The sequence below is a fragment of the Osmerus eperlanus genome, chromosome 23, assembly GCF_963692335.1.
Source record: "Osmerus eperlanus chromosome 23, fOsmEpe2.1, whole genome shotgun sequence".
NCBI classification, from domain to species: Eukaryota; Metazoa; Chordata; class Actinopteri; order Osmeriformes; family Osmeridae; genus Osmerus; species Osmerus eperlanus.
The window spans coordinates 6,978,012-6,991,095 of NC_085040.1; the positions used below are offsets into that span (position 1 = coordinate 6,978,012).

A 13,084-nucleotide genomic window follows, 5' to 3' on the forward strand; every position below is an offset into this window, starting at 1 on the left:
TCCATTCCTCCTCTTCCCTCCGTCTCTCACATATTCCATTCCTCCTCACATCTCCTCCCTGCCTTTCCCTCTATCACCCTCTGCCGCACTCACAGCCAGACACCAGAAAAGCCTTGTACAATCTGAGAGGCAAGAGTTTCTGTGCTCAAAAATAAGACACTTTCATCCACTCTAATGCAGCGAGTGCAGTTCTTTTTCGAGTTTTATGTCTTTCTTTCTCTCTTTTTTTTTTTTTCTTTTTTTGAATTCCTTTTCACAGCTCTGGTATCTCTATGGAAACAATCCGAGACGAACGGCCATCGCCGGGTTGTTTGGCTTCACTCGGTTGTTGCTATAGTTATGTACGTGAAAAACCTGTAATTGGTTTTGTGTTCAACAAAAGCGACATTGAGCTGGATAAGGAGAGACCAACACGGCAACGCTAATGTTAATTATGGTTGCTAACGGAGATCAAAGACAATCTCAGAGCCCACAGGGAAAGAAGAACAGACGAGGGGGAGTTGAGAAAAGTTCCCCCCCTACACACACTTTCTGTTGTTTTCAGATCTGAACAATGCATAAGATGTGGGGGGAACTGTCAGAATCTGAACTGTGGGAACAGCTAACAGAGAACAGCAGCATGCCCCATAAAATCTCAAATTGGTATTGTCTAAGTTTAGGTAAAGCGTGACGCAAATTATAGCCACCCTGTGAGCGATTACTTCCTATTGTGTCACAGCAGGGTGACGTTTTTACGTCATTTTTACCCCCCGCCCCCGCACCAGCCGTCCCCCACCTTGCGTGAGGCAGATTAACTCAAGTCTCTAAAGACAGCAGGAAGCTGTGCAGTTTACCGACATGTTGTTTTATTCCCCGTTTTTTCCCCGTTTTTTATCCTTCACCTTCCAACCGAGCGACAATGACACACAAAGATAGGCCCCACGGTGTGAAGCGAACACACATGCCATAGCTCGCCTAATTTTAGACGACAGATAGTTGAGAGGCAGAGTCACTAGAGACCCTCTGTTTTCCTCACACATGCACGCACAAAACAAGCCTTTTTTTTTTTTTTATGGTGGGGGGATTTATTTATTGCCTTATGCCGCGCCATGTTCCATGAGTATGGAAGATGGGCCCTTTTCATCGCATTACGTGCGCGAGAAGAAATACCCATCCTCAAATACCATCCTCGCATCCGCTGTTCTGTAGGCCGCCGAATTGATTTCTCAATCACACCCGAATCAACATCTGTCTCCCTTTGAAGCAAAGTGGTTATGATATGAGTGTAAATGAGTGCAAGTCCCAACCACCTAAATCAGCCTGAAGGAATCTGATAAACTGCAGGTTGAATCCAATAAATGAGCAGAGCACAGCAGAACATGTGTTTTTCTACATTTGCAGAACCACGTTTCGAGCGCGGCCTCGTCTCCTTGCAGCCCGTACCGGCCGAAGGAAACCCTCTAACGCCTGTCTCCTCCCCCCTCCAGCATCCGCACGCAGATGCGGGACGTGCACCAGAACATGGGCTACTGCCCGCAGTTCGACGCCATCAACGACCTCCTGACTGGACGCGAGCACCTGGAGTTCTACGCCCGCCTGCGCGGCGTAGCGGAGAAGGAGGTTGCCACGGTAACGTCTCCCTCCCTTCAGACTCCCGACCTTTGCCCCCGGATGCGACGTGTCCAGTCCGGGCGTACGCCATTGTCGTTCCGGTGTCGTGAGGCCCGGCTTGATTTAATTTGTGCTGCGGGGAGCGCCTCGCGTATGTTGGTATGGAGACAGAAAACAAGACAGACAGCGAGCCATGGGGGTGCGCTAAATATCTAAACACCGGACTGACACCCGTTGTTATTGGCGAAATATGTACTGTAATCTAACAGGGAAACTGGCATATCATGAAGTTTGCCTTTGCAGCGAACAACACTTCTGTTTGAGAAGTTTCCCCCCCCCCGTCTCACAGTGGCAGGAGTTTTCCAGAAGCACACAGACGTGTGGACAGCCCTATAGTGGACTAGCGCAGACTAAAGAGATAGATCACCTCAATGGAAGCAGCCATATATTATAAATAAGGGTAGCTGGTTGAAGAGTCCTGGCCACAGGGTAACGTCGTTCTATTATTCACCAGGCCCCAGTAGTATGGGCAGCTCCAGCCTGCCTCCACCCCACCCCCCTTCCCCTCAACAGCACCAAGATCAAAAGGGAAGAAGCCTAGCCTCCAGGCCCTCTCACCACTAGCCAGGCCTTTGATCTAGGAGGAGCACCTCGGGGGCACTGGGACCCAGTTTCATGCCGCCAGCACCGAGCCCAAGGCAGTCAATAGGACCAACAGTGGCCATTTTGGCTCTGCATTCCCAACAGGAAGCTGTCAAGTTTGCAACATTGTTAGAGGGACGTGTCAATTCACTGTAAATGAATGCCTGGCTGGGTTGGGGTGGAGCCTCTGGAAGGTTGTGGTTGTTGTGATGGAGTTTTTGGAAGTTTCTCCTCTGGCGAGTGTTTTGAGAGGGGCTGCTGTTGTGGCCCTCTGGCCCACAATGCCTCACCGTGGTGGCCCTGGATCAAGGTTGTGTGTGGGGATTTCCAAACAACATGCCTGCTCATCCGAGAAACTCCCCAACGACCATAAATCAGGTTCCGGATTGACTGCAATAACTGTGTATGCATGTGTGTAAACGCGTGTCTATGTGCATGAGCAAAAAATACAGTACCATTTCCAGAGAATGAGAAATTGGGATTTGTGTTTTTATTGATTAGGTTGCCGAATGGGGGATCCAAAAGCTGGGCCTTGTCAAATATTCCAACAAGTCGGCCGGAACCTACAGCGGCGGGAACAAACGCAAGCTCTCCACCGCCATGGCTCTGATTGGCTGCCCCCCCGTGGTCTTCCTGGTAAGAAGGCGGGCCCCAGGCTGAGATGAGAAGCACCTTGCTGCAAACTAAACCAAATAATCACAGTTAAAGTAGAGGCTGAATAAAGAGCTTTGTTATTTCTGCACAACAACAGAATTTAACTATTGGGGTTTATAGCTGTTGACCTTACTAAGACATTAGAGTCTGTAGTTATTACTCATAAGTATTGTGGTTTGACGCAAAAGAGGCAAATTATTCAAAAAATGAAGTATTTCTCTTTTCTTTGGCAGTTAGGCTATTTTTGCTGTAGCAATCATATTTGTTTGCTTTTCACTAGAGAATGAAAAATAAAAGGTAGCAGAGATTGTAGGGGTTTTCTGGAGGCTATTTGGTATTTTCAATAAAGGAAAGATAGTTTGATCCTCCATTTGTTTTCATCCTACTATCAAATCCTTATTGGATTTCCTGGAGGATTAGAAGTAAATTACAAGTAAGATGGAAAAGGGCTCAGTATTTCGAGGGTCAGCCTCTGGTCACGTTCTAATTAATTTTTCATAGACTGCTCAATCTCGTTCTGAGTTTAAAGCATACAGATCGCTGTTTGTCTGCTATTTAGAACATTCGGTGGGCCTTAGGACTTTAACAAGGAAGCTTAGTGGCACTGGCGATATTCTAGAATGGTTTTTATCATGGAGAGAACATGGAACCTTGATTGGGCCTCATGCCATCCTTTACGATGAGGGAAGTCTTTTTATTTATTTTTGACAGAGATTAAACGCATGGTTGATAGAATAACTTGCTTACAAGTCAGTGACCTTAAAGGTTATCTCAAAGTACTGTCATTGAAATCTTATCTTTTCGTTTTCAAAACGCAAATTCAAACAGACTCCCGTGAGATCTTGTTTTGCTCTAGCTATATACCTGGGTTTGTTCGCACCGTCTACACAGAGTGCACACAGAATAACATGGAATAAACACAGTCATAGGAAAATAAACTCAAAGCCACATGCTGTTGCCCAGACGGCTTACTGTGTTTCTGTCAGCAAGCTAGGTCTGATTTTGAGTTAGAGACTGTGTCTGTTCTGTGTGGTAGAACATCGAATCATGCCCGGCTGGCTTAAGGCACCCTGGAACCCCCGGATTTGCGCGGGGACACAGTCGGCATCGCGATGTGGATCCCTTGTGGGATTTGTCTGGGGTACTGGCAGGGCCTGGAACACAGGCAATGGACTGAGTCCTGCCTCCCTCCCTAATCGTGCATGGGCAGACTAGCCCGAGGACTGACTGAGACATGGAGAGTGTGGGGATTGTGTGTGTATGTGTTCGTCAGAGAGGGAATGTCAGGAGAGTGTGTGTGTGTGTGTGTGTGTGTGTGTATGTGTGCGTATGTCACGTCGAGAGTGCCAGCTCTCGTGCACAAAATTCCTGTGCACATTTTATATGCTTTCAGTTCGTGTGCGTGTACACAACAAGTGAGTCAATGTGCATGCATATGTCGTCCGTCTGTGTGTGTCTGGGTCTGACACACAGAGGGAGAGAGAGAGAGAGAGGGAGAGAGAGAGAGGGAGAGAGAGGTCTTGTGTGAATTCATTTGGCTGCCTCTGAAAGTGTCTGGACCCTCCGGGCTCCCTCTAGTCTCCCGGCAGCTCTCTGAATGTAAAGCTCCTCTGCTCGGCTTTGATCTCACTGGTCAGTGTCACAGAAGCCTGCCCAAACATAAGCACACTTTCATGTGAAAACGGTACGAAAAAGCTGTTATAGGGCAGCCAATTACCGAGTCGTTCCAAAAGTGGTCTCCAGTCAAAAGTTGGTCAAACGTTTGTCACCATGACACTTATTTAATGCACTAAAACTTTGAAATGTCTTGACAGGTAACTGTTACTATAATGTATGTCTATACTGTATGTCAAGACAGTAAGTCCTGTCTATATAATGTATGACTATACTGTACAATAAGACACCTTAAGATGGCTTTTGAGACATGCGTGAAGATGATGTTTGGTGTCATGTGACTGCAGGACGAGCCGACGACAGGAATGGACCCCAAAGCTCGCAGGTTCCTGTGGGACTGCATCCTGAGTGTCATCAAAGAAGGACGCTCGGTCATTCTGACGTCGCACAGGTGACCCACACCAAAACACACCGGCAAGATTCCATACAGTGTGCATTTCATATACGGTACTAGACTGCGGGTGACTTACATTTTGACGTGTATTCCGAGGATCTGGAAACGATAGAGGGTTATACCTCCGGTTATACTCTCCATGACGCGAGGACCCTACAAGTCTCGTTGATCCGTTTTACGTTTGCCCAAATCCACACGCGTTTCCAAATCCCAAATTCAGTTGGATTTACAGCAGACAGGAGGGGAACAGTATTTGTACGTTACAGCTCGGAATTCATCATCCATCCCCCCCCCCCCTCCCATCTTCGGCAGCCCCAGAAAACAAAGGGGATTTGTTGTCTCAGCGTCGACGCCTGACTTGCGTCCAATCGTCCATGTCGACAGCAGGTGCTTTTGTTTGTCAAGCGGACATTCACCAGGTTTTACAAAGTCATAATCCTAATGACGCCATCCTTCATCCTCCAACCAAGACGGCGGCGGGAGAGAGGCAAAGAGGCAGGAGGAACGCAGCGTACCAGAGAATGGAACTCTGCAGATGTTCTACACCTCCCTGCCTAATTACTCTATTTGTCGCGGGGTGGGCCCAGGGGTGTCGGACGGAGGAGATATGAACAAATGACCACGCAGGGGTGGGGGGGTCGTGAAGCATGCCATTACCCAAGTGGGAGGCGGGAAAAGCGGATTTGGTTGATGCTTGCGTTGTTAAATGAATCACGGGAGGGTAGATATTCATAATCAACGCACGCTTGCAACTCATCTGCATAGTTTACCTGGAAACCGTCCAGGTGCGTAGGTTGGCCTGGTTCACACAGAGAGCAAATGCTCTGTTTTGGTGCGACATCAAATTGAACTTGGTCCTTGAATTTGAATGAAAATAAACATGTTTAAACCCCTGTTTCCCCTGAAATTGATCCATATCCCTGTTCCTCTCTGTTCCTCCCTGTTCTTCCCTGTTCCTCCCTGTCCTCCTGTTCTCCCTGTCCTCCTTGTTCTCCTGTTCCTCCCTGTCCTCCTTGTACTCCTGTTCCTCCCTGTCCTCATGTTCTTCCCTGTTCTCCTGTTCCTCCCTGTCCTCATGTTCCTCCCTGTCCTCCTGTTCCTCCCTGGTTCTCCCTGTCCTCCTGTTCCTCCCTGTTCCTCCCTGTCCTCATGTTCCTCCCTGTCCTCCTGTTCCTCCCTGGTTCTCCCTGTCCTCCTGTTCCTCCCTGTCCTCCTGTTCCTCCCTGGTTCTCCCTGTTCTCCCTGTTCCTCCTGTTCCTCCCTGTCCTCCTGTTCCTCCCTGTTCCTCCTTGTCCTCCTGTTCCTCCCTGTTCCTCCTTGTCCTCCTGTTCCTCCCTGTCCTCCTGTTCCTCCCTGATTCTCCCTGTTCTCCCTGTTCCTCCTGTTCCTCCCTGTCCTCCTGTTCCTCCCTGTTCCTCCTTGTCCTCCTGTTCCTCCCTGTTCCTCCTTGTCCTCCTGTTCCTCCCTGTCCTCCTGTTCCTCCCTGTCCTCCTGTTCCTCCCTGTCCTCCTGTTCCTCCCTGTCCTCCTGTTCCTCTCTGTTCCTCCCCGGTTCCCCTGCAGCATGGAGGAGTGTGAGGCTCTGTGCACCCGCATGGCCATCATGGTGAACGGACGCTTCATGTGTCTGGGCAGCATCCAGCACCTGAAGAGCAGGTAGGCTCCACACGGACACAACCTCAGTCAAGGCTTTGCAATGATAATCCTGATGACGATGGCTTTCTCCAAACGCTTTCCTCCCTCCCCCTAAAGTGTGTGGCAGGTAGTGCCTGTTTATGCTCAATCGTGCTCCGACTACCCACCCAGGACACGCTCTACTAAAAAGGAAACGGAACTCCATTAAACGAAACAAAGCAGGTTTATATGTTGTTGTAAAGAGTGTGTAACTACACAAACGGGGAAAGGGACTCTTTATTTGATTATGAGAGGGCAAGGCACTATCCCTGAGGCTCATGGGTAATTTGTGGCCATGACTCCCTTGTCCCCCATTCATGGTATTTTGTTCTAACCTTGTCTCAGACATGCGTCAGGCTGAATGGTACGGTTGCCTGTTCTACCTTGCATTTCCTGCCAATTAAACTTGACTTCTTTGAACATTATAGTTTTTTTTATTTTTTTAAGTAGTTTTCTGCTTCGTTCTTTTTCATACCGGCCGTGTATCTGCAATAGGAATCAACTTCTTTCTGCGTCACGGCTGTTGGACTAAACCATTCGAAACATCCATCTGCTGTACTAAACGTCGCTTTAAATATCTGCCTTCCTCTTTGTGGCTGTGAATCTTTTTGAACTCCATCTTATCACAGCCACTCTTAATGGCCTTTATTCTAGCCTCTTAATACATTTTGCCAGGTCTCGATGACCAATTTCACCTGACCTTAACTCATAGCACTTAACTATGCTCTCTGGTATTCACCTGACATTTTCCTGGCCACCCCCGTGCCCCGGCACCCGGTCGGGTGGTAGGGGCCATGCATTAGGTCAGGGCCACCTCTGTGACATTATTACAGCTGCGAGTGTCTGATCATCCATAGACGGAGAACGTTGCACAGGAAAAAGGGAGAGTGTTCATGTGTGTGCATGGAGGAGAGTGTGTATAGTGAGAGCAGTGTGATCGTGTGTGCAATTGTGGGAGAGAGTGTGTGTGTGCGCGTGCACGTGGGGGAGAGTGTGTGCAGAGAGAGCAACGTGAGCTGTGATGGTGCCACACCTTCAGCCGGGGAGGGAGGGGCATGGGGGGGGGGGGGGATGTGACGACCAGCACCTCACCAGGTGTCCGGATGGACCATTTGTCAAAAACAGGAGAATGGAGGGGGGCGGTCGGGGGTGGGTGTCCTGGTGTTTTTCCGTGAGACGCCATATATATATATATATATAAAAAAGGGACAACAGGAGAAGCCTTGTCAAGGATACCTTCTCAGATTTGAACCATAGTCACTTCCTCTCCGAGGCTCTTGTCGCTTACGTCGCCAGGAAAGGGGAAGGGGTGCAGTAAGAGGTGGACGAGAGAGGGAGCAAGGGAGGGAGGGAGGGATAGGGGGAGGGGGAGAGAGAGAGAGAGAGAGAGCACAAGGTAGGGAGGGAGAGAGAGAGAGAGAGAGAGAGAGAGAGAGAGAGAGAGAGAGAGAGAGAGAGAGAGAGAGAACAAGGTAGGGAGGGAGGGAGAGAGGCTGAGGGGAGGGAGGGAGAGAGAGAGCACAAGGTAGGGAGGGAGGGAGGGAGGGAGGGAGAGAGGGGGAGAGGCTGAGGGGAGGGAAAGAGGGAGAGGGGGAGAGGCTGAGGGGAGGGAGAGAGAGAGAGGGGGAGAGGCTGAGGGGAGGGAGAGAGAGAGAGGGGGAGAGGCTGAGGGGAGGGAGAGAGAGAGAGGGGGAGAGGCTGAGGGTAGGGAGAGAGAGAGAGGGGGAGAGGCTGAGGGGAGGGAGAGAGAGAGAGGGGGAGAGGCTGAGGGGAGGGAGCGAGAGAGAGGGGGAGAGGCTGAGGGGAGGGAGAGAGAGAGAGGGGGAGAGGCTGAGGGGAGGGAGAGAGAGGGGGAGAGGCTGAGGGGAGGGAGAGAGAGAGAGGGGGAGAGGCTGAGGGGAGGGAGAGAGAGAGAGGGGGAGAGGCTGAGGGTAGGGAGAGAGAGAGAGGGGGAGAGGCTGAGGGTAGGGAGAGAGAGAGAGGGGGAGAGGCTGAGGGGAGGGAGAGAGAGAGAGGGGGAGAGGCTGAGGGGAGGGAGCGAGAGAGAGGGGGAGAGGCTGAGGGGAGGGAGAGAGAGAGAGGGGGAGAGGCTGAGGGGAGGGAGAGAGAGAGAGGGGGAGAGGCTGAGGGGAGGGAGAGAGAGAGAGGGGGAGAGGCTGAGGGGAGGGAGAGAGAGAGGGGGAGAGGCTGAGGGGAGGGAGAGAGAGAGAGGGGGAGAGGTTGAGGGGAGGGAGAGAGAGAGAGGGGGAGAGGCTGAGGGGAGGGAGAGAGAGAGAGGGGGAGAGGCTGAGGGGAGGGAGAGAGAGAGAGGGGAAGAGGCGTGTGCCGCCCCTCCCTCCCAGATGTTAGGATAATGGACAGATCCTCCGTGTCAATTACATCCCGCCCTCACGAGACGGGAAACGCAGCCACGGAAATCATTTCATGAACACCACGGGAGCGCAGGGAAGGTGAATGGAAGAAGGAACAGGAGGAGGGAGAGGGGGAAGGAGGGAGCGAGGGAGGGAAGGAAGGACAGGATAGGGTTAACAAGCTCTCTGCTATCTCTCCAGCATGTCACACCACACAAATCACTCACTTCGGAGAGATAAACAGAGAGTGAGGAATCCATTGATGTTTCTTTTTTCCCCTCCCTTTTCCTCGTGGTAATTGAAGTTCTGTGAAAAGGTTGTTGGGGGGAGGGTACTTTAGAAGGTAACGATATTGCTTGGTTCGCACAGACACAGTGAATAATTTCCAATTAAGCGTCCCTATCTGGTCGGCAGTCGCTGTAATTAATGTTTCATGAGGTGTGGGCTTTGGTAATGACCGAAAAGGCAATTAAGGGACTGTCTGTTCCGTTTTCGTTCCTCCTTGCCACCCCGCCATGCACGCACCTGAGAAATGCACCGCCCCCCCCGCCCCCGCCCCCTCGTCAGCGATGAGGACGGACACCCAGAACCCGCCAGGAGGGCAGCCGATGCCGTGTGATCCAGGGGCCTTCTCACGCCGATCGCGGGTGATGCGCGGCCCAACTCCATCCGTCGCCGTCGGCCTCTCTCTCCGTGACGTCGCCGCTCGCTTCACCCCGACCAGGCTCGCGTCACGCCGAGGTGACGGACTTCCCGCCACGTTTTGCTATTACCCGAGCGGCCGTCGATTTGGCGGAGAGGAACATTTCCATTAAGCTACCTGGGGGTGTGTGGCGGGGCGAGGGGCAGAATGCCAGCGGTGCGTCTGACCTGTATAGATGATGGTGGTTTTTCTCCCCCCTCCCAGTCCCGTCCCCCCCCTTTCCTCCATCCCTTCATCTCAGCCCGAGGGAGAGTGCTGAGTCTCACTGCAGGGACGGGAGCTCTCACATGCTGACCCCCTGTGGGGTGTGTGTAATACACGCTAGCCCCCTCATCCACCACTCGCCCCCTCCCCTCCTTATCCCACGCCCGTCTCCTCTGCTCATCTACCTCCTGTCCTGCCAAAACCTCTTGCCACACATTTATTCTCTCTCCCTCTCCCCTGCACTTTCTCTCTCTCTACCACATCCTCTCCCTAGCTCTCCCTCTCCCCCTCCCCCTCCCTCTCCCCCTCCCCCTCCCTCTCTCCCTCTCTCCCCCTCCCTCTGGTGGCCAGGGCTCGCCCGGCCCGCTGAAGAGCTTGTTAGTGCTGCCCTCTCCAGGACGTCCGTGAGCAAGTCTTTACGACGGCGCTGCCTGTCAGCCAGCCTTACAGCAGCGCTGGCCCTCCTGTATATCAATCAGGCTTAAACAGGACAGACTGAGACAGTGGGAGCCTCTTAAGGTGGGTTAGGGGGCATCGGACGCCGTATTGAACACGCTCCTTCATAGTCCATCTCTGTGATTGTTGGGTTGTGAAAAAAGACTGTTCCGGCACCACCACCTTCACCCCTCCCATCGACTCGATGCAATGCGTTTTCTGTCAATCGCTCACAGGGGTTAGGAATATATATGAAAGCTACAGCCATAAGAAAAGGGGAAATGAATGAGTGGCCGTAAAGTCGTTTTTTTTCTCACTTTACAATCCGGAGAGCTCCCAGGTGTTAAGTAAACCGAAATGGAGTGCACTGCCAATAAACAAGTGCCCGAGAAAGCCCCCCTTCCTGTAAACTTGTCAAGCCGAGAACTCGGAACGCCACGCAGTTTCTCTCCTTTCTTTCCTGACAGCCATCTCTCATATTGCTAGTCTGCTTATTGAGGCTCTTTCAGTGGGCACACACGCACTGTAGGGCCTGCATCAGGAACTTTCTTTTCCTCCCCTCGCTCACTATGAGGGGGGAAGGACTGAGATATAAAAAAAGAAACCGCAAAGTGCCTTTAATGCATTAAGGCAATACGGCTCAGAGTTTTATAAGACCGCGTAGAAAGTTTGGATCAATCCTGTTGAGGACTCCAGTAAATAAAGTCTCCTCCTTTGTGGATTGACTCAGGTGCACTGTGGCTAAGTGTCTGTCAGTTGCTCAGACGGATGGGCAAATAATGCTGCTCGCACTTTACAGTGAAACAGCGTTGGAGCTGCAATTAATACCGCCTGTGGTGGACAGATACTCCAAATCCGTTGGTGGGAGGACTTGAGTCCACACGTGAACTTTTCCTGTGTGCCCAAGTGCTCAAGAATGGCCAGCTGTAAAAGAACGAGCATGTGCATGCAGTGTATCCATGCACATTATTACAAATGGGCATGGTTACATTTTAGACAGTGCATGTCCTGTACGGACTGTGTGTGCGTGTGACCAGGCTTGAATAAAACATGGCGGCGCTCCATCCCTCCAGCCGTTGCCCGTGGCGGTGCCATCCACAGCTCTGCCCGGCAAGCCCACCAAGAGCCCATTGAGTCACCTCCAGCCTCGATCCAAACTTTTCACGCCGCTAGCCCTGGGTGTGACTCCCTCCCCATCCACACGTAAAATATGGCGGTAGTCAACTACTCGGGTGGGGGTGACCTTCCTGTTGTCCCCGGTCACGGGGGGAATGTGCGGTGTCTTGGTCCTCCCCCTCGTCTCCGAGGCTGGCTGTTATTTGTTGGAAATGACACGGAGCGTGGGCTCTCCTGCCGGGCTGAGAGGATTGTAATCAGGGAGCAGAAGCCGTGGCGGGGTCAGGGGCACCACCACACTGAAGGGTCCGGTCGCCAGACTGACACAACATCCCATTAGCGGAGACCGCCTTCAGTTGTCCACGGGAAGAGAGGGGGGGGGGGGGGGGAGAAATGGCATCTTAAAGGTATTCGGCACGGATGTCAGGGAGAGGTTTCTGTCGAGGGCCAGCCGGGCACTCATTATATTCATGCAGCTACCTCTGCTCCTGGTACGCTGTGTTGTGGTGACCCACTGTGATCAGTGGTTTCACATCTCGCTCTCATGAGGCAGGCTCGTGAATACAGCTTGTTTAGGGAACCAACGCCGAGAGGAATGAATAAAAAGAAAAGCATTCACCTCCTGCTGCTTTCCCTTTTAGCCCAGACTGGTGACGGGGAGGGAGACAAAAACATAGCGGGGCGAGAACTAGAGAGAGCTAATTGATGTGCCCTTAACAGCCATCGGCGCGCCACGTTTGATTGCCGCGGTCGACAGACGCCCTTCAGCGATGCTCTACAAAATACGTCTGGAGCGTTCCATCGCTGCTAAATCGTCGCCGGTCCTCTTGATTGGGTGGTGAATTGAGCTTGTTGAGGGCGGCTGGAAACGGGGAGGGATGTGCAATAACAACGACTCGATGCTTTTGTGTTTTGTTAACTTTGCGGTTTGTGCACAACCTATGCATGGGCCTACTGAAACACTGTGCTGGCAAAGGAATTAGATGGATGATGTTTTGATTAAGTTTGAGAGGTTGTGGGTAACCTTTTTTAAATTCCATTACTCTGTTAGTGTTTCGCTGTTTGGGTGTTTTGCCGGTGAGTGCTTTAAACGTTGCATCTCCTCAGTGACCTGACAGAATTATGATCCCCTTGCCGTCTCTGAGCCATCTTGTTTACTAGATGACTTACCTCCTTTTCACAAGGCCTGTATCCAACTGACCTCCCCCCTCGCTCGGCCCCCTGGGAAACGGAGGCTGCCCATTCACCATAACTCTAATTGCCACTGAGGGAGCCCCTGCCTCCTCCTACACGTAGCACTTACCAGGCACAATGGACACTTCCATGAGTAAATGTAACATTAAGGGATTAATTAGGTAGAAAACAACGGGTCATAAGAGCGCTAACGACAAAATAACAAGGCAAAGTGTCTTGCTTCTGTGCATGCTAGACTTAGCATTATCCAAGGACTATTGCTGAACGTTAATTATTGGGTTGTTTTTAGCACTCTGTGAAGTATTTTATCCACCAATAAGCATCTGCTTTTTATGCCTGGCCCTGGTTTTTGAATATTTATTTATTATCTAGGAAACAGAGCAATTTTATTTAGTCATGTAACCAGATTGGTGCGTTTGATAATGGGTGTTTAAAAATGTACATTTAGCAAGCT

General features: G+C 51.3%; 1 protein-coding gene across 1 annotated transcript in view; it reads left to right on the forward strand.

Annotated features, from left to right (window-relative positions):
• LOC134009535 (phospholipid-transporting ATPase ABCA1-like) overlaps nt 1-13,084 on the forward strand; it is a 117,929-nt gene that overhangs the window by 99,197 nt on the left and 5,648 nt on the right. Inside the window, 4 exon segments of the mRNA XM_062449043.1 lie at nt 1,467-1,608; nt 2,734-2,868; nt 4,848-4,951; nt 6,517-6,609. Of these exon segments, the coding sequence (XP_062305027.1) occupies nt 1,467-1,608; nt 2,734-2,868; nt 4,848-4,951; nt 6,517-6,609 (474 nt within the window).